Raw genomic sequence first — 25396 nt, forward strand, 5'->3', positions numbered from 1 at the left:
CCAGAACCAGGTGAAAGCGATAGCATCCCAACCTGTTAAGCCGTCCAGCCTGCCCTGCAGTAACCTGACCTGATTTACAGACTCACACAGTTACCATGACTCATACACAATAGATTTACCTAAACTACTCTAGTAGCACACTAGGGAGTGCTACACCTTAACTTGTATTATTTGGATCATTTTGTGCATTCATGTAAGTGGTAATGAACCTGCAGCATTATTTTCAGCACAGCACACCACAAAGCGCAGATAGTTGCCTTCTGTCTGGTGTGCTAAAATGCACGCGTGTTGTGGAGTTTTGGATTGCGTAGGGAAGGATTAGATTCACTGTCAACACTCAAAGATGTGCGTTCAATTGTAAACTTTATTCAATGAAAACAGTCCAAAACATTTTGTATGTTTCCAACATGTTTCAGGGATAGAACACCCTTTCTCAGGATTTAGAATATAGATGGAGACAAAGGACAAAAGATTCTGGGGGTAAGGATGCAGGTTTGGCCCACTGGGGTGATTCATCCTCTCTATTTGCTATGGTGACCACTGTTACTGGGAAAGGAAAAGAGGGAAAAGCCAACTTCTGAGTTGTCACCAGCACAGGAATAGAGGTTGAAAGAGAGTATCTGTTTGGGTGACAACTGTTTAAGAGAAGATTACCTTTACTCATTCACTCAATAGCAGTGGTAGTTAACTTGAAAATTATTGAGGTCCGACGTGTCCTGTCGGTTGTACAATAGTAGCTAATTTTGATGCACTGAAATGCATTGTATCTGGTTAGGCAGCACATTCAAAATTAATAGACTCTAATGCACCTCATTGCCCAGAAACTTCAATGCTGCTGCATTTTTTTTTTACCAGAGCACGCAATGAAGAGAAGGTGAATGTAAAATAACTGCAACTGTTGGTGTCAGTGGCAGTAATAGTAACTCTCAGCTTCGGTGTCAGTGACCACAGTAGTATCCCCCAGCATTGGTATGAGTGGCCACAGTAGTATCCTCCAGCATTGGTGTCAGTGGCCACAGTAGTATCCTCCAGCATTGGTGTCAGTGGCCACAGTATTATACCCCAGCATTGGTGTCAGTGACCAAAATAATAACTCCCAGCATTGGTGTCAGTGGCCACAGTAGTATACCCCAGAATTGGCATCAGTGAGCAAAATAATAACCCCCAGAATTGGTGTCAGTGGCCATAATCATAACCCCCACCTTTGGTGCCAGTGACCGCAATAATAACCCTCAGCATTGGAGCCAGTGACCATAATCATAACCCCCAGCATTGGTGCCAGGAACTGCAATAATAAATCTCAGCATTGGTGCTATTGATGGCAATAATAACCCCAAACACTGGAGCCAGTGACCACAATCATAACCCTCACATTGGTGCCAGTGACCGCAATAATAACCCCCAGCATTGGTGCCAGTGACCGCAATAATAACCCCCAGCATTGGCACCATCGACCGCGCCCTTAACCCCCTTCCTGTATTGATATTCAGTGGCAGTGTTATTTAAACTACATTGCTGGTCAGTGACAATATTAATTAGCCACCTTTTGTATTCGTGGTCAGTGGCAGTGTTATTAACTACCAACACTGTTGTTCATTACCAGGGTTAGTGCCCACTGTTTACTTACCTGATCACCCAGTCCCCACCCCTTCCCGATGAAGTCAGGCTGGGACTATACTTCTACTGTTGGGTGGCGATCACTGTGCCTGACAGTATCCGCTTCATTTTAGTTCCGGGTGTAGGAATGTAGAGAGTGTCCCAGCACCCTATTGCCACAGGTGGCAGACTCAGCCCAGGAGTCACCAGGCCACACAAAAAAAAGAGCTAGCAGGCGGCATGTCTGGCACCAGGGTTCTAGAGAGATTTTCCCGTACTTCCTGTTGTGTCCCTGGGACAGGAAGTAAAGGAAAATCTCTGCAAAAGGACACATACAGCAGAAAAAAACTTGACCTGTATTTAACCATTCCTTACTCTCCTACTTTATTTAAAAAAAAAAATACTTTAAGCAAGGTGATATAATAGCAGGACAACAACCATGTGATTTTCAGTGTACTGAGCGGCTGTGCTCTTAGAGTTAACATCTGCTGCATTGGGCTAATGACAAAGTCACACTAAGATCTCACTGTTATCCAGGCCACCTTGAGCACAGGTTCACTCCAGTACCCATAAGGGCGTATTTATAAAAAAGAATTGCATTTTAATTCCCCCATTTACATTCGTTCTGAGCAAATGGGGCAAAAAAACGAATGCAGTAGGCTATTGGTGGTCAATTTATTTTTAATTGATTTAAAGCCCAACTCCAGAAAAATTACGAAATTCACCTTTGCAGTGAGGCAGTGGGAGGGGCACTGAAAGGGATCATTTTTAAATTTTTCTGGAGTTGGGCCATAAAACAGGAAATACCACATTTGGTCACTAGATGGATCTAAGTATCATAGGCATTTCCTATGATACTAAGTGCCGTCTAGTGGCCAAATGTGGTATTTTTCATTTTATATCAATGAAAAGTATTTGACCAGCACTTGAAAAATGAGGATTTGTATAGCCGGCACTTATCTTCCCGAATATTAAACTTTATTGAGTGAGTAAAATGTGCATATAAAATGTCTTACGCGTTTCGGCATAGCATTGGTGGCTATGACTAAGGCTTATTGCCGAAATGCGTAAGCCATTTTATATGCACATTTTACTCACTCAATAAACTTTATTATTCGAGAAGACAAGTGCCGGCTATACCAATCCTCATCATTCAGTTGTATCTGTGCTGGGAAGACACACAGAGGCAGAGCACCCCCTCCATGGGGATTATCTCTGGGCATAGCACCTACTTGTTCAGCACACGAAATAGCATAATAACCAGTTTTTTTCCCTCTTCCCGCAGAACAAATATAAATCGCACTTTCACTGGGTGGGATTGCTATGCAAATATTTTATAAATACACCCAATAGTGTGTATGTGTTTTTTATATGAAGTCCATGACTTCTTTCAGCTAACAACCTCAGTGCTGCATGATTTACTCCCAGTACAGTTGGGTGTCCATAAAAGTTGTTTGAGAACCTCCAAAATTGTGGTGCTTTGCCAGATGATAATACGTTATGACAGTCTTGGATACTTTCAGTGGTTGGAGGGTGAAGTGGACCTTAGGGGAAGAAACTGATTGTCAATCGGGAAGCTGTTACACATGTCTTCATGCTCCTGAGGAAGGGCCACTGGAAGAGGAGGACCTCCGAATTCTCCGGGTCTGGGGAGCCGAAGTGAATAGGGAGAACTTTGCCTGGGGCTCCTTGCTCTGTTGTCCCCAACAGACTGATCAGTTAATGTCAGGGTCGTGTTAAAATAAAGAGGAAGGCTAGATTCACCCTCGGGGTGATAAAGAACCGTGGATTCTGTTTCTGGTGACAATAACTTGCTATCTGTGGAGTGCTGTCTATAAAGATCACTACTTAATCCATTTGGTGTGGCCGGCGAAGTGCTCAGGCAGCATCCTGCAAGACAGAGTATAGATACAAATCATTAAAGTAGATGTAATCCCGAAATGAATGACATTTAGTTAGTTAAAGCACTATGTATCATAAAATATTGTCTTTTTAGTAATAAAATACTGTTTTCACTATTTCGTCTTTTGTTGCATCTCCGTGTTGATGATCTCCTTGCAGCCTCTTTGTGGCCACCTCCTGGCTGCATGGCATTTCTCAGAGCGGGTCTCCTGATGGTGAGCACAATGGACCAAACCTGTGTAATGTATGTGGAAATGACCATTGTAGTCTCCATCAGAAGTCCAAGTAACAAAGCAGGAGAACATTTGGGAAACAGGCAAAGTGTTGTCACCCTATAACAGGAAGTGTCTAAACAAGAACCTTCATGACAGGATCACCAGGAATCATTTTACTGAAACCTACAGATTTAAAAATATTGGAAATTACTTTTTTATTATTATTATTATTATTATACAGAATTTATATAGCGCCAACAGTTTGCTCAGCGCTTTACAATATAAGGGAGACAGTACAATTACAATACATTTCAGTACAGAAGGAATGTGAGAGCCCGGCTCGTGGAGCTTACAATCTAAAGGAAGGGGGAGATGATACAAAAGGTGATAGCTGTGGGGGATGATCTGGCGGAGGTGATTCAAGTACAGTTCTTAGGTGGAGGTGGGGTAGGTTTCCCTGAAGAAGTGAGTTTTCAAAGATCGCCTAAAGGCAGACAGGGTGGGGGCTGAGTAAACATGCTTTGGTAGGGAGTTCCAGAGGATGGGAGAGGCTCTGGAGAAGTCCTGGAGGCGAGCGTGGGAGGAGGTGATGAGGGAGCTAGAGAGGAGGATATCATGGGAGGAGCTGAGTGGGCGATTTGGGCGGTATCTGTGGATGAGGTTGGCAATGTAGCTAGGGGCAGTGTTGTGGATGGCTTTGTAAGCTGTGGTTAGTATTTTGAATTTTATACGTTGGGTTAGTGGAAGCCAGTGGAGGGATTGGCAGAGAGGGGCAGCAGTCGCTGATCGGTTGGTAAGGTGTATGAGTCTAGCAGCAGCATTCATAATAGACTGAAGGGGGGATAGCCTGTGTAACGGTAGACCAGTGAGGAAGGAGTTGCAGTAATCGAGGCGGGATATAACCAAGGTGTGGATACGTTATTTTGTGGTGTCATTGGTCAGGAAGGGGTGGATTTCGGAAATGTTCCGGAGGTTGAGGCGGCAGGATTTAGCCAGTGAGTGGATGTGAGGCCCAAAGGAGAGGTCAGAGTCTAGGATTACGCCTAGCACCCTGGCATGAGGGGAAGGACCAATGGTTGTGCTGTTGATCTTAATGGTAAAGTCGTGAGTGGGGGATCGGGGAGGAGGAAATATTACAAGCTTGGTTTTTGAAAGATTGAGTTTAAGGTAGTGATGACTTTAAATCACATTAACATTTGTATGATATTTTAGAGACTAAGTTTACTTTAAGAAACTGTACATTTTGTAATTAGTATCATGGATTTTAATGTGCTGATCCCAGTGGAGGTCCTGGAGGCTGATGACTGAGCAGAATAAACTTTAGCTATGGACTCTTAGGCCCCTTTCACATGAAGGATCCACTTCGGGGGACATTCATTATTTTCCTTCATTTAATAAAGGACTTGTCAACGACTGGCTCCTGTCTTTTTTCACACTACAGTTTTTTTTGTGAATGGATACCATGTACCCCATACTCATTCACATGGGGGGGCCTGATCTGGGGGCCCCCTTGCTAAAGGGGGGCTTCCAGATTCCGATAAGCCCCCCGCCTGCAGGCCCCCACAACCACAGCCCATTGTTGTGGGGAAGAGGCCCTTGTCCCCATCAACATGGGGACAAGGTGCTTTGGGGGGGAGCCCCCCACCACCCCAAAGCACCCCCCCATGTTGAGGGCATGTGGCCTAGTATGTTCAGGAGGGGGGGGGTGCTTGCTTGTCTCCGCCCTTTCCTGGCCTGCCGGGCTGCATCCTCGGATAAGGGTCTGGTATGGATTTTGGGGGGTTCCCCCCACCCCATTGGCGTGGGAGTTCCCCTCAAAATCCATACCAGGCTCGAAGGGCTTGGTATGGATGGAAGGGGGGACTCCACGCCGTTTTTTAATTATTTTTTTAATTGCCAGCAATTCTTTCTTTTACATTCAGCTGTCATTGGGGAATCCTGCTGACAGCTGAAACATTAACGCATGGTTTTTGCTACTAAAATACCACATGACTTGATAAAATAACTCATGCAGTATTTTAGTAGCGTTTTCATTTTTCAAGCATTTTTGAGGCGAACCAGTGTGAAAGCAGCCTTAGATTCTATTTTCTCAGGGAACAAGAAGGGAGCCATTTCTAGAATTTACTCGCATTTACTCATGCAGGAACAGGATTTGGCTTCATTGCCATTCAGGAGAAGGTGGGAGGCACATATAGGCCTTATAGATGGAGAGGGTTGGGAGGCGGTGTTGGCTGCTGTGCTATTGGTGTCGGTGTCTGCTGCGCAGAAACTGTCCTACCTATTCATTCTTCACCGCACCTACTGTACACCAGCACAACTGTATGCCTGGGGTAGAAGCAGGGACTGACCATTTGGAAACTCGGGCACTGCCCGAGGGCCCGGGGTCAGTAGGGGACCCCATGAGATGCCCCTGGTACCTTTTTCATAGGCTTTTTTGAGTTTGGGCAAGGACACAAGGGCCCCATGATCCCCTATTGCCCGGGGGCCCCATGAGTTGTCAGTGCGCCCCTGGGTAGAAGGGACTCTCCCATTTGTCCTAAATGTAATGCTCACACTGAGTACTTTATTCGCATGATCTGGAAGTGTCCCAAACTTGTTCAGTATTGGGGAGAGATCATAAATGTTATTAATCAAGCGTATGACATACAACTCTCTTTGGACCCTTTGGTTTGTCTACTGGAGGCATCAGATGTTGAATGATTTACCCCGGCTACTTACATACGATCTGATTGATATAATTTACACAGCTGCTTGTTCAATTGTTTAATGCTTTGATATGCTTGACTAACAGCTGTAACTCTCTGTATTTTCAATACACTTGTTTCTTCGTTAAAAAAAAAAAGTTTTGCCTAGAATTCTACTTTAAATGTCATGTGACATCAGCAATCCTATTACTGGCCAACTCACCAGTGAAAGGATTGCTAAGTGAGCACACAATGACTCCTAAGGCCAAATTTCTGCTTCCCTGATGATAAATTACTCAAGAGTGCTTGTAACTGCAGAGGTCAGTCAGGGTTTGTTTTAAAACTTATTTACTGCTTGTTAAGAATATGTAAACATTTGAATGTCCATAGTCTATTCACAGTTCTTCTTGAAGAATATGATCAGGGGTGCAAACACTACCTAACTGTCCTTTGTTTCTTGTAGGCACCCTGTTTTTGACACCAGCATGCACCTATGGGTCACCTAGGTGTTCCTAAACATGCATGTTAAATATCTCATTAGCTGTGTATAGTCACATTAAAAATGTGTGTTTTTCAGCTTTTTTGCATATTGTTTAGCATCGTTTTGACGCGTTTAGCGACGTTTTCCCGCATTTGTGATTTTTAGCAGTTTTTTTACAAATTTTTTTGGGGGGTCAAAATAAGTCCAAAAAAAACGCTTTGCGGCATTTTACCGCGTTTAGCTGAGTTTTTCAGCATTAGAGCGTTTTTACAGCTAAAAAAACTCTTCTAGAAACTCATTAATCCTGGGGTTTTTTTCCAGCCAAAAAAAAGGTCCCAGCCAAAAAATGTTGATTACAGTCTATGTGTGCATGGACATATAGGATAACATGCTGGGGGGTTTACTGGCTGTAGAAAAAAAATGTCAAAAGCCAAAAACAGCCACTGTAAAAACATCCAGTGTGCATGAGGACTAAAGTAGACCTACCAAAGGTGCTGGCATTTTAAAGTGTCAGTACAAAAACTTGGAAATCCCGGGGATCTTTTTATTACAATTTTCATCCAAAATTCACACAATTTTTATCCATGTTTCTTGCATTTTTCTGGTTGAATCTTATGTGAAAAATGAGTGAATATTTGTTGAGAGTTTGGTCAACGTTGGGTGAAAACATTGATAAATAGATGCTGTACTGAAAATGTTTAGTAGATGTAACTTGATATTATACATGTTTGTAATCATTTTTGTCTTGAATTAGGTTCCTTTCATTATTTCTTTTCATTGTATCATTACATCATAGTGTTTGAAAGTCATATGTAAGTGCCAGATGGGCACCGCATGGGAAATAGATAGGTTTGTTCTCAGTCTACAGATCCAGAGGCTATAATATACATCACAGGTAGTTTACAGGAATCCGACTATCTCTTCCTCGCCCTAATAAAGGCTTTGTCTTATCTTCAATACACAGCTTTATAGTTTACAGTACCTCTTGTCTACATTATAGCCTTGAGCGGGACACGCTTACCTTTGTAGGATTCCAGCTTCTCGTTTTTCAGTCGGAGTACCTCATCTGTGATCTTGTCAATGAGAAAATCCTGTGTCCGTAACAGTTTAATTGATTCAATCAGCTTGTCAAGGCCTTTGGGGTTTTTCGCAAGTCGGTCCAGAAGTTCACCCGCTCTTTTACTGCTGGTAGTCTGGTTCATGATCTCTTCTGTGTCGTCCTTGTTTATTATTCTGGTTGAACGCAAGTAATCAAAGTGCCTTTCCGCAATCAGTTTGTCACACAGGTAGTGACGGAGGCATTCAATGGCCTGGAAAACAACCGGAGGAATAAAAAAATGTGTTGATATTTTTTAGACAGGTTTAACCACTTGCCTACAGGGCAGTTATACCCCCTTCAGTCCAGGCCAATTTTCAGCTTTCATTGCTGTCACACTTTGAATGACAATTGCGCGGTCATGCAACACAGTACTCATATGAGATTTTTATATTTTTTGAGACAGAGCTTTCTTTTGGTAGTATTTAATCACCTCTGGGTTTTTTATTTGTTGCTAAACAGACCAAAAAACTGAAACTTTTGGAGAAAAAAACATTTTTTTCTTAGTTTTTGTTATAACATTTTGTAAATAAGTGATTTTTCTCCTTCATTGATGTGCGCTAATGAGGCTACACTGATGGGCACTGATGAAGAGGCACTGATAGGTGGCACTGATGGGCAATGACAGGCATCACTGATGGGCACTGAAAGGCAGCACTCATATATGGCACTGATAGGTGGCAGTGATAGGTGGCACTGACTGGCACTGATAGATGGCACTGACTGGCACTGTTAGGTGGCACTGACTGGCACTGTTAGGCGGCACTGATAGGCAGCGCTGACGGGCACTGATAGGCAGCACTGATGTGCACTGATAGGCGGCACTGATGTGCACTGATAGGCAGCACTGATTGGCAGCACTGATAGGTGGCACTGAAAGGCAGCTCATATGGGCATTGATGTACACTGGTAGGCACTGATATGTGGCATTGATGTGGCACTAATGGGCACTGGCAGGTGGCATTGATGGACACAGACAGGTGGCACTGCTGGGCCTACACTGATCATTAGGGCACACTGACTGTGATAATTGTGCGCACAGATATGGACAATGACAACCATAATTTGGATCATACTCTGCAAATGTCATTCTCACTCCAAATCAGTCCCCCTCCCTTTTTTTTGAATGACATGTGGTGTGTGTGTGTGTATGCTGGGGTCACAAGGGCATTGGGCACAGCTGGATACACTTCATGGTTGTAAACCCAATTAGCTGGTTCCATGATGTCTGACAGACCCTTGCCTTGGCCGGGTCGTAAAGCTATAAACCAGTCAGTCACTGGACATGAAAGCATGCCAGAGGGGCAGTGAAACATATATCCCACTTGAATCCACTTTTTCATAAAATTTCATAAATCCCTGCAGGAACAAGGTACAATAAAACAAAGCATATATTCAGAGAGGTCAGTTTAATACAAGTCACCTGATACCTGATTATCTCTTTACCCGTCACAGCCAGATATGTCATATTTGATGTCTGGACGTTCAGAATATCATTCTGCATATTAACTTGCAAGTGGCTAGGCTGCTGCATGCACCTATGGAAGGTTATTGACCATGGTATAAACTTGAGAGGGATTTGGGTCACAGCCTGGGTCTCCGCCTAAACACCCCTCCTAAATGAGGCAATTGGTTCTCTGCTTTAAGGAGACACCCTGCTGGGTTCCTAGAAAACAGGCTGTCATGCCTGGAGAGAGAAGATGAAGAGATTCTCCCTTTTAACATCAGGAACCAACTTCGGGAGAAAAGGTATCCTTTTGTTCAAGACACTTGAACTCTGCTTAAACCAGGACTTCTGCAAGTATTATTATTATTATTATACAGGATTTATATAGCGCCAACAGTTTGCTCAGCGCTTTACAATATGACGGGAGACAAAACAGCAACGATACAGTTCAATACAAGAGGGATAGGAGGGCCCTGCTCCTTGTATTCTACCTTAATAAACTTCTTTCTTTATCTCTCTGTTGTGATATTGTTCTCTCCATTTATGTATATATATAGTTGTTACATCTTTTCTGTAATTATTTATATTGCACCATTTTGACCTTTATAGTAATAAATCCTATTATCTGAAAAGTGTTGAACTGTTTCTAAAGCTCTTTAATGCAAACTAAGAATCCCTGTCTCTGAAGAGTGCTACTGTGTGTTTTAAAACCTGTGGATACATCTGTCTGTGGTGACAGTGGTATACAGACACTTATTCAAACATCATAGTGTTACTGCTAAGATTTGTGAGTTTCCTCCTTCTCTGTAAAAAGGTGGTGGTGGCAGTGTGAAGGGTGAAGGATTAATTGCGTAATTAACCTGACCCAGTAACAATCACTCTCAGGCTGCCGGCACATAGATTGTGGTCCAGTGAGCTGGAAAATCTCTGTGCAGGGTGCAGCTGAGAGTGGCATTGTTACACAATTGGATTAGCTAGTCCTTCGGTCACAAGTTGGTGAGAAGGACTGGGGTCTGACGCCGTGCCCGTTGCATATTGACTGGCAGCGTACGTGGGATAGTTTGCAGTAGAGCATTCAGTGCATTGTTTGGAATTAGCTCTGCACTGAAGGATTGTAACCTTTGTAGAAACAGTCCTTAGAGACAAGCGGTGCATATTTTATATATATATATATATATAGAGAGAGAGAGAGAGAGAGAGAGAGAGAGAGAGAGAGAGAGAGAGAGACATATAGCAACAGCCCCTTCCTTTTTCTGCTTTCTATTCTACTTTTGCTTGCAATTATGCCTGGTGTAGCAAAATACAAGAAAATGAACAAAAGTGATTTAATTACTGAATGTGAGGCACAAGGAATTGACGTCGGTTCGTGAAAATTCGTGAAAATTTGATTCGTGACCTACAGGAGCATGATATCCGGGCAGACCAGAACTCATGGGAGCTTGAAAATGAAGGGGTTCCTGCTACCTCCGATCCCAGTGGCTTAGATACGGCCTTGCAGGATGGGCATACAGAGACTGACACTGGATTATCACCGAATGTTACCGGAGTGCCTGCAACCAGCAGAGACTCTCCTCAGATGCAGGAAGCCCTGAAACGCATCATGGAGCCAGATCCTCTGGCACACCTGCAGTTCATGGAACACCAGGCTGAGAGAGAGGATGCGGAACACCAGGCAACGGCTGAGAGAGAAGCTGCATAACGCCAGAGGGAAGCTGAGTGTCGGCACAATCTGGAGATGGCTAGGCTCCAGCAGCAGCAACAGGCTCAGAACCTCGGGTCTCTAGAGCACAGGGACGCCTCTACGGCCGTGGGCACAGCAGCCAAGTTTCCAGTGATGGAAAAAGACGGTGACATTGACATGTATTTGCTGTCATTTGAAAAAGCTTGCCGTCAGTACCATCTGCCCCAAGTACAATGGGCTCGGTACCTGACACCAGGGCTATGAGGCAAGGCCCTGGATGTGTTTGTCGAATTGCCAGAGGAGCAGGGCGACAGTTATGAAGCTCTAAAAGAAGCCATCAAAGTACCAACTGACCCCGGAAGTGTACCGCAAGTGGTTTAGGTCCTTGAAAATGGGACCTTGGGACTCTTACATGAATGTGGTAAGTCGCTTACGCACCACATTCCGGCAGTGAACCAAAGGACTGAAAGCTGACTCCTACGAGTCCCTGGAGGATCTCATTAAAGGAGATCAACTACTGCACCTCTGTCCGGCAGAGGTCAGACAGTTTGTATTGGAGAGAGAACCCACATCTGCCAAAGCTGCAGCAGACCTGGCCCGCTATATCACAATCATGGATCTGAGCAGGGGGTACTGGCAAATTCCTCTGGCGCCTGAGATTCGGGAAAAGTCTGCCTTCATCACCCCATTCGGCTTGTTCAAATTCACTATCATGCCATTTGGGATGAAGAATGTCCCAGCTACCTTCTAGAGAGTCATGAATGATTTGCTGGAGGGTCTGAAACCCTTTGCAGTAGCCTACCTGGACGACATTGCCGTGTTCAGTCCCACCTGGGAAGAACATCTGGTGCATCTGTCACAGGTTCTGGACAAACTGACAGCCGCCAATCTGACCGTCAAACCCAGTACGTGTCAGATAGGCATGATGGATGTCCAGTATTTGGGACACCAGGTAGGAGGAGGAACCCTGAGGCCCGAGACAGGGAAGTTGGAGGCCATCCTGGCCTGGCCTACCCCGCAAACCAAGAAACAGGTCATGTCATTCCTGGGGACAGCCGGTAATGACATAGGAAGTTTGTATGTAACTATAGTAGCCTGGCAAAACCTTTGACTGACCTAATCAAGAAGAAACTGCCCAAGGTGGTGTCTTGGACACCCGATTGTGAGAAGGCATTTCAGGCCTTGAAGGAGGCGCTGGCCAGCGCCCCCTGTGCTACAGGCTCCAGACTTCACCCACTGTTTCCTAGTGCAGACGGATGCATCTGCATATGGATTGGGTGCAGTCCTGAGCCAGGTGGATGGTGCAGGAGAGAAACATCCCATCCTCTACCTGAGCCGGAAGCTGCTTCCCAGAGAGGTAGCATACGCCATGATCGAAAAGGAGTGTCTTGCGATCGTGTGGGCTCTCCAGAAGTTGCAAATGTACCTTTATGGGCGGCACTTCACAGTGATCACCGATCACAATCCTCTAAGATGGTTAAATCGTGTTGCTGGGGAGAATGGCAAACTAATTTGGTGGAGCCTAATTCTTCAGCAATACGATTTCACCATACAGCATAAGAAGGGCAGCACCTATGGCAATGCTGATGGGTTATCGAGACAGGTCGAGCCGGCAGAAGTCAGTTGCGTCAGGAGGGAAATTGCAGTTCCCTCCCATGCAACCACTTGAGAGGGGAGGTGTGATAATTGTGTGCACAGATAGGGACAATGACAACCATAATTTGGATCATACTCTGCAAATGTCATTCTCACTCCAAATCAGTCCCCCTTCCTTTTTTTTTGAATGGCATGTGGTGTGTGTGTATGCTGGGGTCACAAGGGCATCGGGCACAGCTGGATATGTGTAAGGGACCACCAGGCGGTACCACTAGCACTCCACTGGCCAGGCGTCCCCAGCGCACGGTATCTAAGCCCCAGGGTACATGTTCACCAGAGCCCCTGATGGTGGGGATGGACTTGAAGTACCCCGAGACCAGGTCGTGGCTACTGAGCACGCCTGTCAGTGGTAGCGGTATTCGCCAGGGGCTCCCGCAGGGAAGAGCCTGATGTGAGGAGGTCGGGTGATCCCGTCGGGATGGATGGACGGATGGCTGAGCAAGTGCGGGGTCAAACGGGCCGGGTCGGTAACAGTGGGGACGGAGCAGTACAAGGCAGCGGGCAGAGAGTAGTCGGGTCACACGCCAGGTCAGCAACGGAAGGTCAGATCCAAACGGGGGCATTCAGGAGAGAGGTCAGGCAAAGCAAGGGTCTGGGCAGGAGAAGGCAACAAGGTCAGGTACAATCCGGGTCAATAACTTACTTAGAACAGGTTCGCAGATACAGGATACAAGGAAAGACCAGAAGGCACTGAATGACAGCTCAGGGCCGTTTAAATATCCCGCCCTGCGCTGCCATTGGTGCCGCGCGCGCCCGCGGTCCCTACTGCGCATGCGCGAACTCCCTCGCCACGGATGGCCAGGTCTCAGTGCCCGCATTCTGACACGGGGCAGTGCACTGCGCCTGCGCCGAGCCCCTCGCAGCGGGGATTCCTGACATTGCCCCCCCCCTACGGGCAACCTCCGGGTGCCCACCCGATCTCTCCACCACGGGTGATCACGAAGGAACCTCCGGACAAGTCGGAGTGCATGGACATTATGGGCTGGTTCCCATGAATTATCCTCAGGGCCATAGCCCTTCCATTTAATAAAAAATTGGGTCTGACCCCCCCTCCTTCGGCACTTCAGGATTGTTTCCACCTCAAATTCTTCTTCTCCTTCGACCGTTATGGCCTCCGGAGGTCGAGATTCTCGTTCTGGGAAGGCATCGGGGATTACTGGGTTCAGCAAGGACACATGGAAGACCGGGTGTATCTTGAGTGTGTCGGGGAGGACAAGTTCGTATGCCACCTCATTGACCGCCCGCTTTATGCAAAAGGGGCCTATGAACTTTGGTCCTAATTTCTTTGATGGACATAGCATTTTCAAGTTCGTTGTTGCCAACCACACTTTATCCCCGGGCTGCAGCACCAGGTCCCCTCTTCGTCTTTTGTTAAACGCCTTCTTGTAGTCCTCCTGGGCCCGAGCAATAGCCTCCTGTAGTATCTTATTGTTGGAGGAGAAGAAAGCTAGCGTGTCCTGTGTCGCCGGAACTGGGCATTCAGGGACCAAGTCAGGGAGAAAGACAGGGTGAAATCCGTAGTTTGAAAAAAACGGTGATTGCCCTGTTGCGGAATGGTTGGCGTTGTTGTACGCGAACTCCGCCAGGGGTAGGAGTGGTAGCCAATTATCCTGTAGGAAGGATGTGTAGCAACGCAGGTACTGTTCTAGGGTCTGGTTGGTCCTCTCGGTCTGTCCATTGGTCTGGGGGTGGAACGCAGAGGAGAGGGATAATTTGATATCCAAGGCCTTACACAGTGCCCTCCAAAATTTAGACGTGAATTAAACCCCTCGATCCGAGACGATGTCCTCCGGGATTCCATGTAGTCTTACAACTTCCTGGATAAAAATTCGCGCAGTCTCGGCTGCTGACGGAGTCTTCTTTAATGGTAAAAAGTGAGCCATTTTCGATAACCGATCAATGACTACGAGGATCGCGGTGTGGTCTTGAGACGGGGGGAGCTCGACTATAAAGTCCATTGCGATCCTTTGCCAAGGTCGCTCGGGGATCGGCAAGGGCCGCAGCAGCCCCCAGGCCTTGTTCCTCGATGGCTTGTTCTTCTGACAGATGGTGCAAGATTTTACGTAGAGCCTGCAATCCTTGGCCATGTTTGGCCACCAAAAGGAACGTTGGAGAAGTTCCAGGGTCTTTGCTGGGCCAAAGTGTCCCGCCATTGGATGGTCATGACACTGCCCCAAGACAAGGGTTCGGACCTCTTCGGGTACCATGATCAATCCTTCCTTCCAGAGGAGTCCCCCCTTGTTTTGGAGGGGTACCCCAGCTGGGGTCACTGTGGTCGTGGACGCATCCATTAGTTTGGACCGAAGGTCAGTTTGGAGAGCCAAGAAATTCCCTGAGGACAGAATAGTATCAGGTACCGGTTCTTCTTTGGAGTCTTCGAACATGCGTGATAGCGCATCGGGTTTTGTATTTTTGGACCCAGGCCTGTAAGTGATATGGAATATGAATCTGGAGAAAAACAGTGCCCATCTTGCCTGCCGCGGACGTAACCGTTTGGCAGTCCTCAGGTACTCGAGATTTTTATGATCAGTGAAGATCAAGATGGGGTGTGAGGCCCCTTCCAGCAAGTACCTCCATTCTTCCAGTGCAGTTTTGATGGCTAACAACTCCCGATCACCAATATCGTAGTTCTTCTCGGCTGGGGTGAGCTTCCTTGAGAAAAACGCTATGGGGTGGAGTAATTCTTTGGTGCCTTTTCTCTGGGACAGGATGGAACCCACCGCATTCTCAGATGCATCTACCTCCAGTACGTAGGGCAGGGAAGTGTCTGGATGGCCCAAAATGGGTGCCGTGGTAAATAGTTTTTTCAAGGCCTCAAAGGCTTCCTGAGCCTCCGGCGTCCATCTGAAGCGGGTTCCAAGTTTGGTTAGCTGAGTTATGGGGGAGACCAGACCCGAGAAGTTCCTAATGAATTTCCGATAGAAATTCGCAAAGCCTATAAAGCGCTGGATGCCCTTTTTGTCTGTGGGCACAGGCCAATCCAAAATTGCAGAGACCTTCTGAGGGTCCATTGCGATTCCCGTGGTGGAGATAATCAACCCCAGAAACGCAATGCTGGACTGCTCGAAACTGCACTTATCTGCTTTGGCGTATAACCCATGCTGGCGCAATCGACCCAATACCTTTGTCACGTGTATTCTGTGATTCTCCAGAGAGGATGAGAAGATCAGTATATCGTCTAGGTAAACTATTACAAAAACGTCAAGGTAATCCCGGAAAATGTCGTTTACAAAATGTTGGAATGTGGCTGGGGCATTGCACAGTCCAAATGGCATTACCAGATATTCGAAATGCCCAAACCGGGTACGAAATGCTGTCTTCCACTCATCCCCTTCCCTTATGCGAACCAAGTTGTAGGCCCCCCTGAGATCTAGTTTAGTAAATATTGCCGCAGCCTTCAGGCTCTGAAATAATTCGGGTACCAATGGCAGTGGGTAGCGATTTTTAATCGTGACTCTGTTCAGTTCACGATAGTCAATGCAGGGTCGCAGAGATTTGTCTTTTTTCTCTACAAAGAAGATCCCCGCTCCGGCTGGTGAAGTAGAGGCACGGATGAACCCCTTCTGGAGACTGTCCTCTATGTATTCCTTCAGGGCCCCCAATTCTAGCTCAGACAGGGGAAAAATCCGTCCAAAAGGGATCTCGGAGCCGGGCAACGGATCAATTGGACAGTCATACGGGCGGTGGGGGGGCAAGGTGTCTGCCCCCCGCTTACTGAATACATCTAAGAATTCGTGGTATGCTGCGGGAATAACCTGTTTCAGGTCGGAGTCTCCCTCGGAGCACAGGAGGACTTGGGGGGCTGCAGAGCCCGCAGTGTGACAGTGTTCCTGACAATACGGGGACGGAAACAAGATAGACCCGGTTTCCCAGTCAATTTGGGGGTTATGGGCCCGCAACCAAGGGAGTCCCAAAATGACTGGAAAAAGAGGTGACGCAATGGCATCTAGGCGGAGGAATTCCTGATGCTGGTTAGCAATGGTAGTGGCGATAGGGGGAGTTTCCTGGTTAACTACTCCTGACTTTATCTGGGAGCCATCTGCCAGAAATATGTTAAAGCCCCGTTTTCTGGGCTGGAGGGGAATCCCCTGCTGATGAGCAAAATCTAAATCCAGGAAACAACTGCATGCCCCTGAATCAACTATGGCCGTCACCTCCACGGTCCTTTCTGGAAGCTGAAAGGAGAGGGGCACCACTAAGTATTGGGACGGACTGACCTTGCCAATAGCCAGAGAAGAAAAAGAGGTGCACTTACTCATTTTCTGAGGGCAGGATCGTACCATATGATCGGCTTCACCGCAGTAGAAGCAGAGGTTCAGAGAGCGTCTCCGCTGGCGTTCTTCTGGCGATAATTTAGGCCGAGCCAGGCCTAGTTGCATTGGTTCCTGCGCATCTCCTGGAAGTGGGTTCTGGATCTTTGTTCTGGTTTGTTGGCTGGGGCCTGGAATTGGACCCCATGCATTTCCGTGACCCTGACCGGACCTCTCCAACCTGCGTTCCCGCAGTCTACGGTCTATTTGAATCGTCAGGGCTATTAGGTCTTCTAGTGACTCGGGAACCCCCACTCGGGCCAGCTCATCCTTCAAGGGCTCTGACAGACCCATACGGAACTGGTGTCGCAACGCGAACTCGTTCCAGCGTGTGTCCCCCATCCAACACCTAAATTCAGAGGCGTATTCTTCTGCCGCCTGGCGGCCCTGTCGAAGCGTGGATAGCGTTGCTTCAGCAGAGGCTGCCCGCTGTGGATCAAAGGATGGCCATAGCTTCAAAAAAAACGCTGACCGTTCCCAGGTGAGGGTCATGGTTTGCCCTTAACCGATGGGCCCAATCTTGGGGTTCACCCTGCAATAGTGAAATTAAAAATCCCACTTTCACTGATTCCGTTAGGAAGGTGCGGGGTTGCAATTCAAAAAACAGGAGGCAAGAATCCCGAAAAGACCTGAAGCGTGTTCGGTCCCCGTGAAAACGCTCAGGTAGTGGTACTCGGGGTTCAACCCTCGGTAGAGGAGCAGAGGCCCCTGAAGCTGGCCCCAGAGCTTCTTCTACCAGGGGAGCGGAAACAGGGGCCTGTGGAGCAGGGCCAGATGCAGAGCGGGTCTGGAAACGGTTTTCCAGGTGCGTGCATTTGTCCTGCAAGGTTGCCACAGCCTGTGTCAGGGCTGATAGGTGCCTGCAAATATCTCCCAGCGGGGCTGACCCTCCTCCAGGCTCAGTCATGGCCTTCTGGTACTGTAAGGGACCACCAGGCGGTACCACTAGCACTCCACTGGCCAGGCGTCCCCAGCGCACGGTATCTAAGCCCCAGGGTACGTGTTCACCAGAGCCCCTGATGGTGGGGATGGACTTGAAGTACCCCGAGACCAGGTCGTGGCTACTGAGCACGCCTGTCAGTGGTAGCGGTATTCGCCAGGGGCTCCCGCAGGGAAGAGCCTGATGTGAGGAGGTCGGGTGATCCCGTCGGGATGGATGGATGGATGGCTGAGCAAGTGCGGGGTCAAACGGGCCGGGTCGGTAACAGTGGGGACGGAGCAGTACAAGGCAGCGGGTAGAGAGTAGTCGGGTAACACGCCAAGTCAGCAACGGAAGGTCAGATCCAAACGGGGGCATTCAGGAGAGAGGTCAGGCAAAGCAAGGGTCTGGGCAGGAGAAGGCAACAAGGTCAGGTACAATCCGGGTCAATAACTTACTTAGAACAGGTTCGCAGTTACAGGATACAAGGAAAGACCAGAAGGCACTGAATGACAGCTCAGGGCCGTTTAAATATCCCGCCCTGCGCTGCCATTGGTGCCACGCGCGCGCCCGCGGTCCCTACTGCACATGCGCGAACTCCCTCGCCGCGGACGGCCAGGTCTCAGTGCCCGCATTCTGACACGGGGCAGTGCACTGCGCCTGCGCCGAGCCCATCGCAGCGGGGATTCCTGACAATATGCTTCATGGTTGTAAACCCAATTAGCTGGTTCCATGATGTCTGACAGACCCTTGCCTTGGCCCGGGTCGTAAAGCTATAAACCAGTCAGTCACTGGACATGAAAGCATTCCACAGGGCCAGTAAAACATACATCCCACTTGAAACCACTTTTTCATATAATTTCATAAATCCCTGCAGGAACAAGGTACAATAAAACAAAGCATATATTCAGAGAGGTCAGTTTAATACGAGTCACCTGATACCTTACACCCCTAGATAATGTCTACCAGAGAGCAGAAAGCGATATCTCTTTAACCGTCACAGCCAGATATGTCATATTTGATGTCTGGACGTTCAGAATATCATTCTGCATATTAACCTGCCAGTTGCTAGGCTGCTGTATGCACCTATGGAAATGTTATTGGCCATGGTATAAACGTGGGAGGGATTTGGTCATAGCCTGAGTCCCTGCCTAAACACCCCTCCCCAAATGAGGCGATTGGTTCTCTGCTTTAAGGAGACACCGTGCTGGGTTCCTAGAAAACAGGCTGTCATGCTTGGAGAGAGAAGATGAAGAGATTCTCCCTTTTAACATCAGGAACCAACTTCGGGAGAAAAGGTACCCTTTTGTTCAGAACACTTGAACTCTGCTTAAACCAGGACTTTTGCAAGTATTCTACCTTCCTAAACTTCTTTCTTTATCTCTTTGTTGTGTTATTGGTCTCTCTATTTATATATATATATATATATATAATCCCCCCCAGTTTAATCTGTGCCCACTATAATTTCCCCCCCCTAGTTTAAGCTGTGCCCACTATAATTCCCCCCAGTTTAAGCTGTACCCACTATAACCCCCCCCCCAGTTTAAATTGTGCCCACTATAATCCCTCCCCCACAGGTTAAACTGTGCCCACTATAATACCCCCCCAGTTTAAGATGTGCCCACTATAATTCCCCACCCCCAGGTTATGCTGTTCCCAATATAATTCCCCCCCCCCAGGTTAAGCTGTGCCCACTATAATCCCCCCCACTCAGGTTAAACTGTGCCAACTATAATTCTCCCCCCAGGTTAAGATGTGCCCATTATAATTATCCCCCCCAGGTTAAACTGTGCCAACTATAATTCTCCCCCCCATTAAGCTGTGCCCAATATAATCCCCCCCTCAGGTTACGCTGTGCCCAATATAATCTCCCCCCCAGGTTAAGCTGTGCCCACTATAATCCCTCCCCCACAGGATAAACTATGCCCACTATAAACCCCCCCCCCCCAGTTTAAGCTGTGCCCAATATAATTCCTTCCCCCAGGTTAAGCTGTGCCCACTATAATTCTCCCCCCCCCCAGATTAAGCTGTGCTCACTATAATTCCCCCCCCCAGGTTAAACTGTGCCCACTATAATTCCCTCCCCCAGGTTAAACTGTGCCAACTATAATTCTCTCCCCCCCAGGTTAAACTGTGCCTGTAGCAATTGTGCATACAGAGATGGACGCGGTCACCCATCTTGCTAAGGATCCTCCATCTTGTATCTCTCTCTCTCCCTCCAAATCCCCCCTCCATCTCTGTTGAGTGACAGGTGGACCCTGGATGCTGAGTTCAAAAAGGCATCAGGCTCAGCAGGAGAGCTCCAGGGCTATAAAATCCCAACCTAGCTGGTGCCAAGATGTCTGTTAGCTTCTCAATCTGGGATATCGTAAAGCCATAAAACCAAGTCCTTCACTGAGCTCAAAGACATTCCAGGTAGTCATAAACCAGACACATTCAACATCCATTTTCCCCTATGATTACATATCTTGGAATATGAAAGACTTACATAAAAACCAGGCATATATTCAGACCCATCACTTTAATACAAGTCGTCTGATATATTACACCCCCCCAGCTGACACAAACGGTAGAGGAGAAAATTATATCTCCTTAACCATCCCAGCAGGTATGTAATATTTCATATCTAGACATTCAGCAGATGATTCTGCGTATTAATCTACCCGTGGATAGAATGTTACAAGTACCTAGGAAAAGGTATTGACCATAGTATAAATTGTGAGGGATTTGGTCATAGCCTGAGCTCCCCGCCTACAACACCCTTCCCCAAATGAGGCGATTGGTTCTCTGCTTTAAGGAGACACCCTGCTGAGTTCCTAGAAAAAGGCTGTTATGCTTGGAGCTAAGCTAAGCTGAGTTGAGCTAAGTTGAAGATTCTCCCTTTTAACATCGGAACTAACTTTGGGAGATAAGGCACCCTTTTGGCTCAGGAAACTTGATCTGCTTACATCAGGACTTTTGGCAAGTACTTTATCTCTCTAAAATCCTTTCTGTTATCTCTTTGCTGTGTTATTGCTCTCTGTATATTTATATATATATATTGGCTATATCTTTTTCTGTAAATATTTTTATTGCACCCTTTTGACCTTTTAGTAATAAATCTTACTTTCTGAAAGTGTTGCCTGTTTCTAAAGCTCGTTAATGCAAGCTAAGAACCCCTGTCTCTGTAGAGCGCCACTGTGTGTTTTAAACATCTGCATACATCTGTCTGCGGTGACAGTGTGTATAAAAACGATTATTCAAACATCATAGTGTTATTGCTAATATTGGCAAATTTCCTCTTTCTCTGCACAAAAAGGAGGTGGTGGCAGTGTGAAGGGTTAATTGCGTAATTAACCTGACCCAGTAACAATCGCTCTCAGGCTGCAAGTACACAGATTGTGGTTCATTAGCTGGAAAATCTTTGTGCAGGGTGCAGCTGGGTGTGGCATTGTTACGCACGTGACAGCGCAATTTTAAATTGGCTAGTCCTTCATTCACGAGTTTGGTGAGAAGGGCCGGGGTCTGACGCCGCGATCGTCACAGTGCCCACAATAATTCTCTCCCCCCCAGGTTAAACTGTGCCAACTATATTTCCCTTCCCCCAGGTTAAACTGTGCCAACTATAATTCTCCCCCCCAGGTTACGCTGTGCCCAATATAATCCCCCCAGGTTAAAATGTGCCAACTATAATTCTCCCCCCCAGGTTAGGCTGTGCCCATTATAATCCCCCCAGGTTAAGCTGTGCCTACTTTGTTTCAATTCAAACAGATCCTGTGTGACAGGAGCCAGTGACCATCCAGTGACAGGGGCGACTGTAGTTCCTCAGAAGCTTCTCATTGAGAGACAATACAGAGGGAGAGAGAGAGAGGAACCTCACGCTGCCGGATAGGCAGCTACCACTGAGGATATTCAGACATGCTATCCCACGGCCCTAGCCCACCAGGCCTGGCCACAGCACCTGCATAATCTGAATACCAGAATAGGGACTGCATTTGCTAGGGTGCAGTCACTGTTCAACTGACACAGCTCAACATTCAGCCAATTCAGCAGAAATCAAATGAAATTTGAGCCGTGTAAAGCTGGCAATAGATGGATTGAAATCTTGTCAGTTCAGCAGGGTGTAGTAGGTGCAGTTTGCTCTCTTCACTGCAGGTGGTGCTTGACCGGAGCGGTACTGCAGTTGGAGAGGAAGTCAAGAGAAACTTGGTTTCTCTATGGTTTCCTTGGGCTCCTGGAGCACTGTTCCAGTTGGCTACACTGCATCCAGGTGACTCTGGTGGCTATTTTGGGTCAAACAGAGGCTTTTTAATTGCTTACCTCCAGGTTTTGGCAACCTTTTGCGAAGTGCCTAGTGTAGGGCTCTGTCTGCCAAGGACAGCACTAGCGGCAGGGAGATGTTTCAGAGGAGTAGGGAAAGAAAAGGGCCTGCGTCTTCTTTTCCACAAGCTCCTGCTTGGGTCGGACCGGCCACGCTGCACTGCACCTTCCTCGCCAGATGCTGTCTTCAGCTTGGGCCTACTATCACTACTCTCCGATGCATTGACTGCCAGTTTACCGGATGGGTGTTCTCCCTGTTAGGTGATTGTAGCTATTTTTCAAGTTTTTCAATATATTTTTTTCTCCATCCCAGGCCTCAGTGTCTTTACTGCCACGCAACATGCTGCACTCAGCATACAAGGGGCTGGCCTCATTTCAATCAATGTGTAAATACTTCTGCTCGACTGTAGTTGATATAACAATCGACTTTTTTCAAATGGACTTTCCTCAGTCAGCGTCTACAGTCGATGGGCTGAAGCTGCTGATCGGAGAGTTCCTGCTGTCAGAATTCAATGTCCCAGTGGGGAGAGTTCCACTACCCACCTCGACTGTGGATGGAGTCACTCGTTCATTTTTTTCATTCAGCCCACTGGATGAATGAAAGAAAACATTTGATCTATGGCCAGCTCTAGGCCAGCATTAGACCAGGGGCGGACTGACCATTTGGAAACTCGGGCACTGCCCGAGGGCCCGGCGTCGGTAGGGGGCCCCATGAGATGCCCCTGGTACCTTTTCCATAGGCTTTTTTGAGTTTGGGCAAGGACACAGGGGCCCCATGATCCTCTATTGCCCGGGGGCCCCATGAGTTGTCAGTCTGCCCCTGCATTAGACAGATGTCTCCAGAAAAGGTGTCCCCATTGGACAATTTCCTCTTACCCTTTGTTCTGGGGACAACTGAAATTTTAGATTTCTCCTCACTTTCTGTCACAACGACAATAGTCATCAGGTAGACACAGACCACAATAAAGACTTGATAGAGGGTCCAGCTCTTCCCCACACCATCCAAAGTAAGTAAAAACTATGGCCTAGAGCACAGGTGTCAAACTGGCAGCCCTCCAGCTGTTGCCAAACTAAAAATCCCATGAGACATTGCAAGAATGACAGATACAAGCATGACTCCCAAAAGTAGAGGCATGATGAGACTTGTAGTTTCGCAACAGCTAGAGGGCCACCAGTTTGACACCCCTGGCCTAGAGAGATACTTTAAATTTGCCTTTCCATGCAAATAGCCAACATGGCATTATTTCATAATTTCATCAACATTTTGGGGAAATGAAAACTCTTTATTTTGTTCATCCCTAACTGGGAAATGAAGCCAAGGCTGGTTTGGATGGTGGCCCTCTAAGGTCTGTGTGTACTTGTATGGGACTGTCTGTGGTACACTGTACATCATCTCTGACTCATTTCATAAGCAAATCCATCTAACACCGAGCAAAGCAACCAATGTATTTAAATATGTAAATTTCATCTGTTGAAAGTCATTGTTTTCTTTTTTTTGTACTTACATTCCTTTTAATATCTGCCATGTCATCCTCATCCAGCCTCATTGTAGTCATCTTGGCCTCCCCCTTAGGCCTTTCTTCGTGTGGCAGAGGGGCGAAGTGCAGTCAGGTGTTTGGGAAGGGAAAGCCGGAAGGGTAGAAACACGAAGATATAATGAATTATCTTCTCCGTGAATGAGCCTGCCTTCACCTTCAAACCGCACATTGGTTTCTAGTGTTTTCTACGGGACTTCCTGTCCCAAAAGGTGATCTGAACAAGAAAGTCCCGTCTGCGGGCTTCCTGTCAGTGAGGTTGTCACAGGCATTGTGCTCAGAGCTTCCTCATACTTCTGTCTGTGACGTGCTCGGGCACATTTCCTGAATTCCTTCAGTATGCAAACACAACATGGCTGCAGATTGCTAGCTAGTGGGTGATATCTCCAACATGTATCTATGAAATTGTGAGATAATGAAGGAAATTTAATGGATGCTCCTAGACAAATGTCAGGTAATTTGTCCAAACAAATTGCTAAAATCATTTAAAGTGTATGTAAAGTCAAAACTTTTTAACCACTTCAATACCGGGCAATGTTACTCCTTTTCTGCCTAGACCAGTGGTGGGCAACCTTTTTTTTCAACTGAGCCAAATCTCGCCAAAACCACGATTGAAATTTATTTTGAGAGCCACATTTTTAAAACTGAAAATACATAGGATAGTACACTGTTTTTAGTTTCAATAAGTTTTTATAGTAATTCATCCCCCATAGTAATTCATCCCCCATATAGTAATTCATCCCCCATAGTAATTCATCCCCCATATAGTAATTAATCCCCCATATAGTAATTCATCCCCCATATAGTAATTCATACCCCATAGTAATTCATCCCCCATAGTAATTCATCCCCCATATAGTAATTCATCCCCCATAGTAATTCATCCCCCATATAGTAATTCATCCCCCATAGTAATTCATCCCCCCTATAGTAATTCATCCCCCATATAGTAATTCATCCCCCCTATAGTAATTCATCCCCCATATAGTAATTCATCCCCCCTATAGTAATTCATCCCCCATATTAATTCATCCCTCATATAGTAATTCATCCCTCATATAGTAATTCATCCCCCATATAGTAATTCATCCCCCATAGTAATTCATCCCCCATATAGTAATTCATCCCCCATATAGTAATTCATCCCCCCTATAGTAATTCATCCCCCATATAGTAATTCATCCCCCATAGTAATTCATCCCCCATATAGTAGTAGTAAGTAAGTAGCAAGTAGTAAGCCAAGTCCCCCCTGTGTCACTTACCTTTGCTCCGCGCGTTCCTCTCGCCGTGTTCCCGCGGCGTTCCGATCTTCAGGGCGGACTGTGAGAGGAGCCTAGCTACTCTCAAGTTCGTCACGCTGCCCCGCCTACACACATCCTGACAGCCAATCACTGGCTATCAGGATGTGAGTGGCAGCGAGACTGGCCAATCATTGCATTTGAGCGCGCTGCCCTGGCTTTTTTTTTTTTGGATCATGCTGCAGAGTCCCTGCCGCCCGAGAGGAGGGAGGGGAGCGGGCGCCCGGCACACAAGAGCTGCATTAAAGCATGTAAAGAGCCGCATGTGGCTCGCGAG

The 25396-nt window shown here is 47.0% G+C and overlaps 1 protein-coding gene across 1 annotated transcript; it reads right to left on the bottom strand.

Moving 5' to 3' along the window:
- Positions 1–346: 346 nt before the first annotated feature.
- Positions 347–24099, bottom strand: BCL10 (BCL10 immune signaling adaptor). The gene is made up of 3 exons (XM_089684414.1): positions 23792–24099; positions 7900–8188; positions 347–3486 (listed from the first exon to the last, which is right to left on the bottom strand). The coding sequence occupies exons 1-3, from the start codon at positions 23840–23842 to the stop codon at positions 3116–3118; spliced, it is 711 nt and encodes a 236-aa protein (XP_089540540.1). The 5' UTR covers positions 23843–24099; the 3' UTR covers positions 347–3115.
- Between the last annotated feature and the right edge of the window lie 1297 nt (positions 24100–25396).

This window comes from Staurois parvus, unplaced genomic scaffold (genome assembly GCF_062004578.1).
Source record: "Staurois parvus isolate SC_StPar_1 unplaced genomic scaffold, SC_StPar_1.0 ptg000347l, whole genome shotgun sequence".
Classification (NCBI taxonomy): domain Eukaryota; kingdom Metazoa; phylum Chordata; class Amphibia; order Anura; family Ranidae; genus Staurois; species Staurois parvus.

Excerpts from the sequence above, each read along its gene's own strand:
- BCL10 (XM_089684414.1), bottom strand. The coding sequence starts at position 23,842 with ATGACTACAATGAGGCTGGATGAGGATGACATGGCAGATATTAAAAGG. Across the intron at positions 8,189-23,791 it reads TGGCAGATATTAAAAGGAAT|GCCATTGAATGCCTCCGTCA; the intron begins GTAAGTACAAAA and ends GTTGTTTTCCAG. Across the intron at positions 3,487-7,899 it reads GAAGCTGGAATCCTACAAAG|GATGCTGCCTGAGCACTTCG; the intron begins GTAAGCGTGTCC and ends TCTGTCTTGCAG.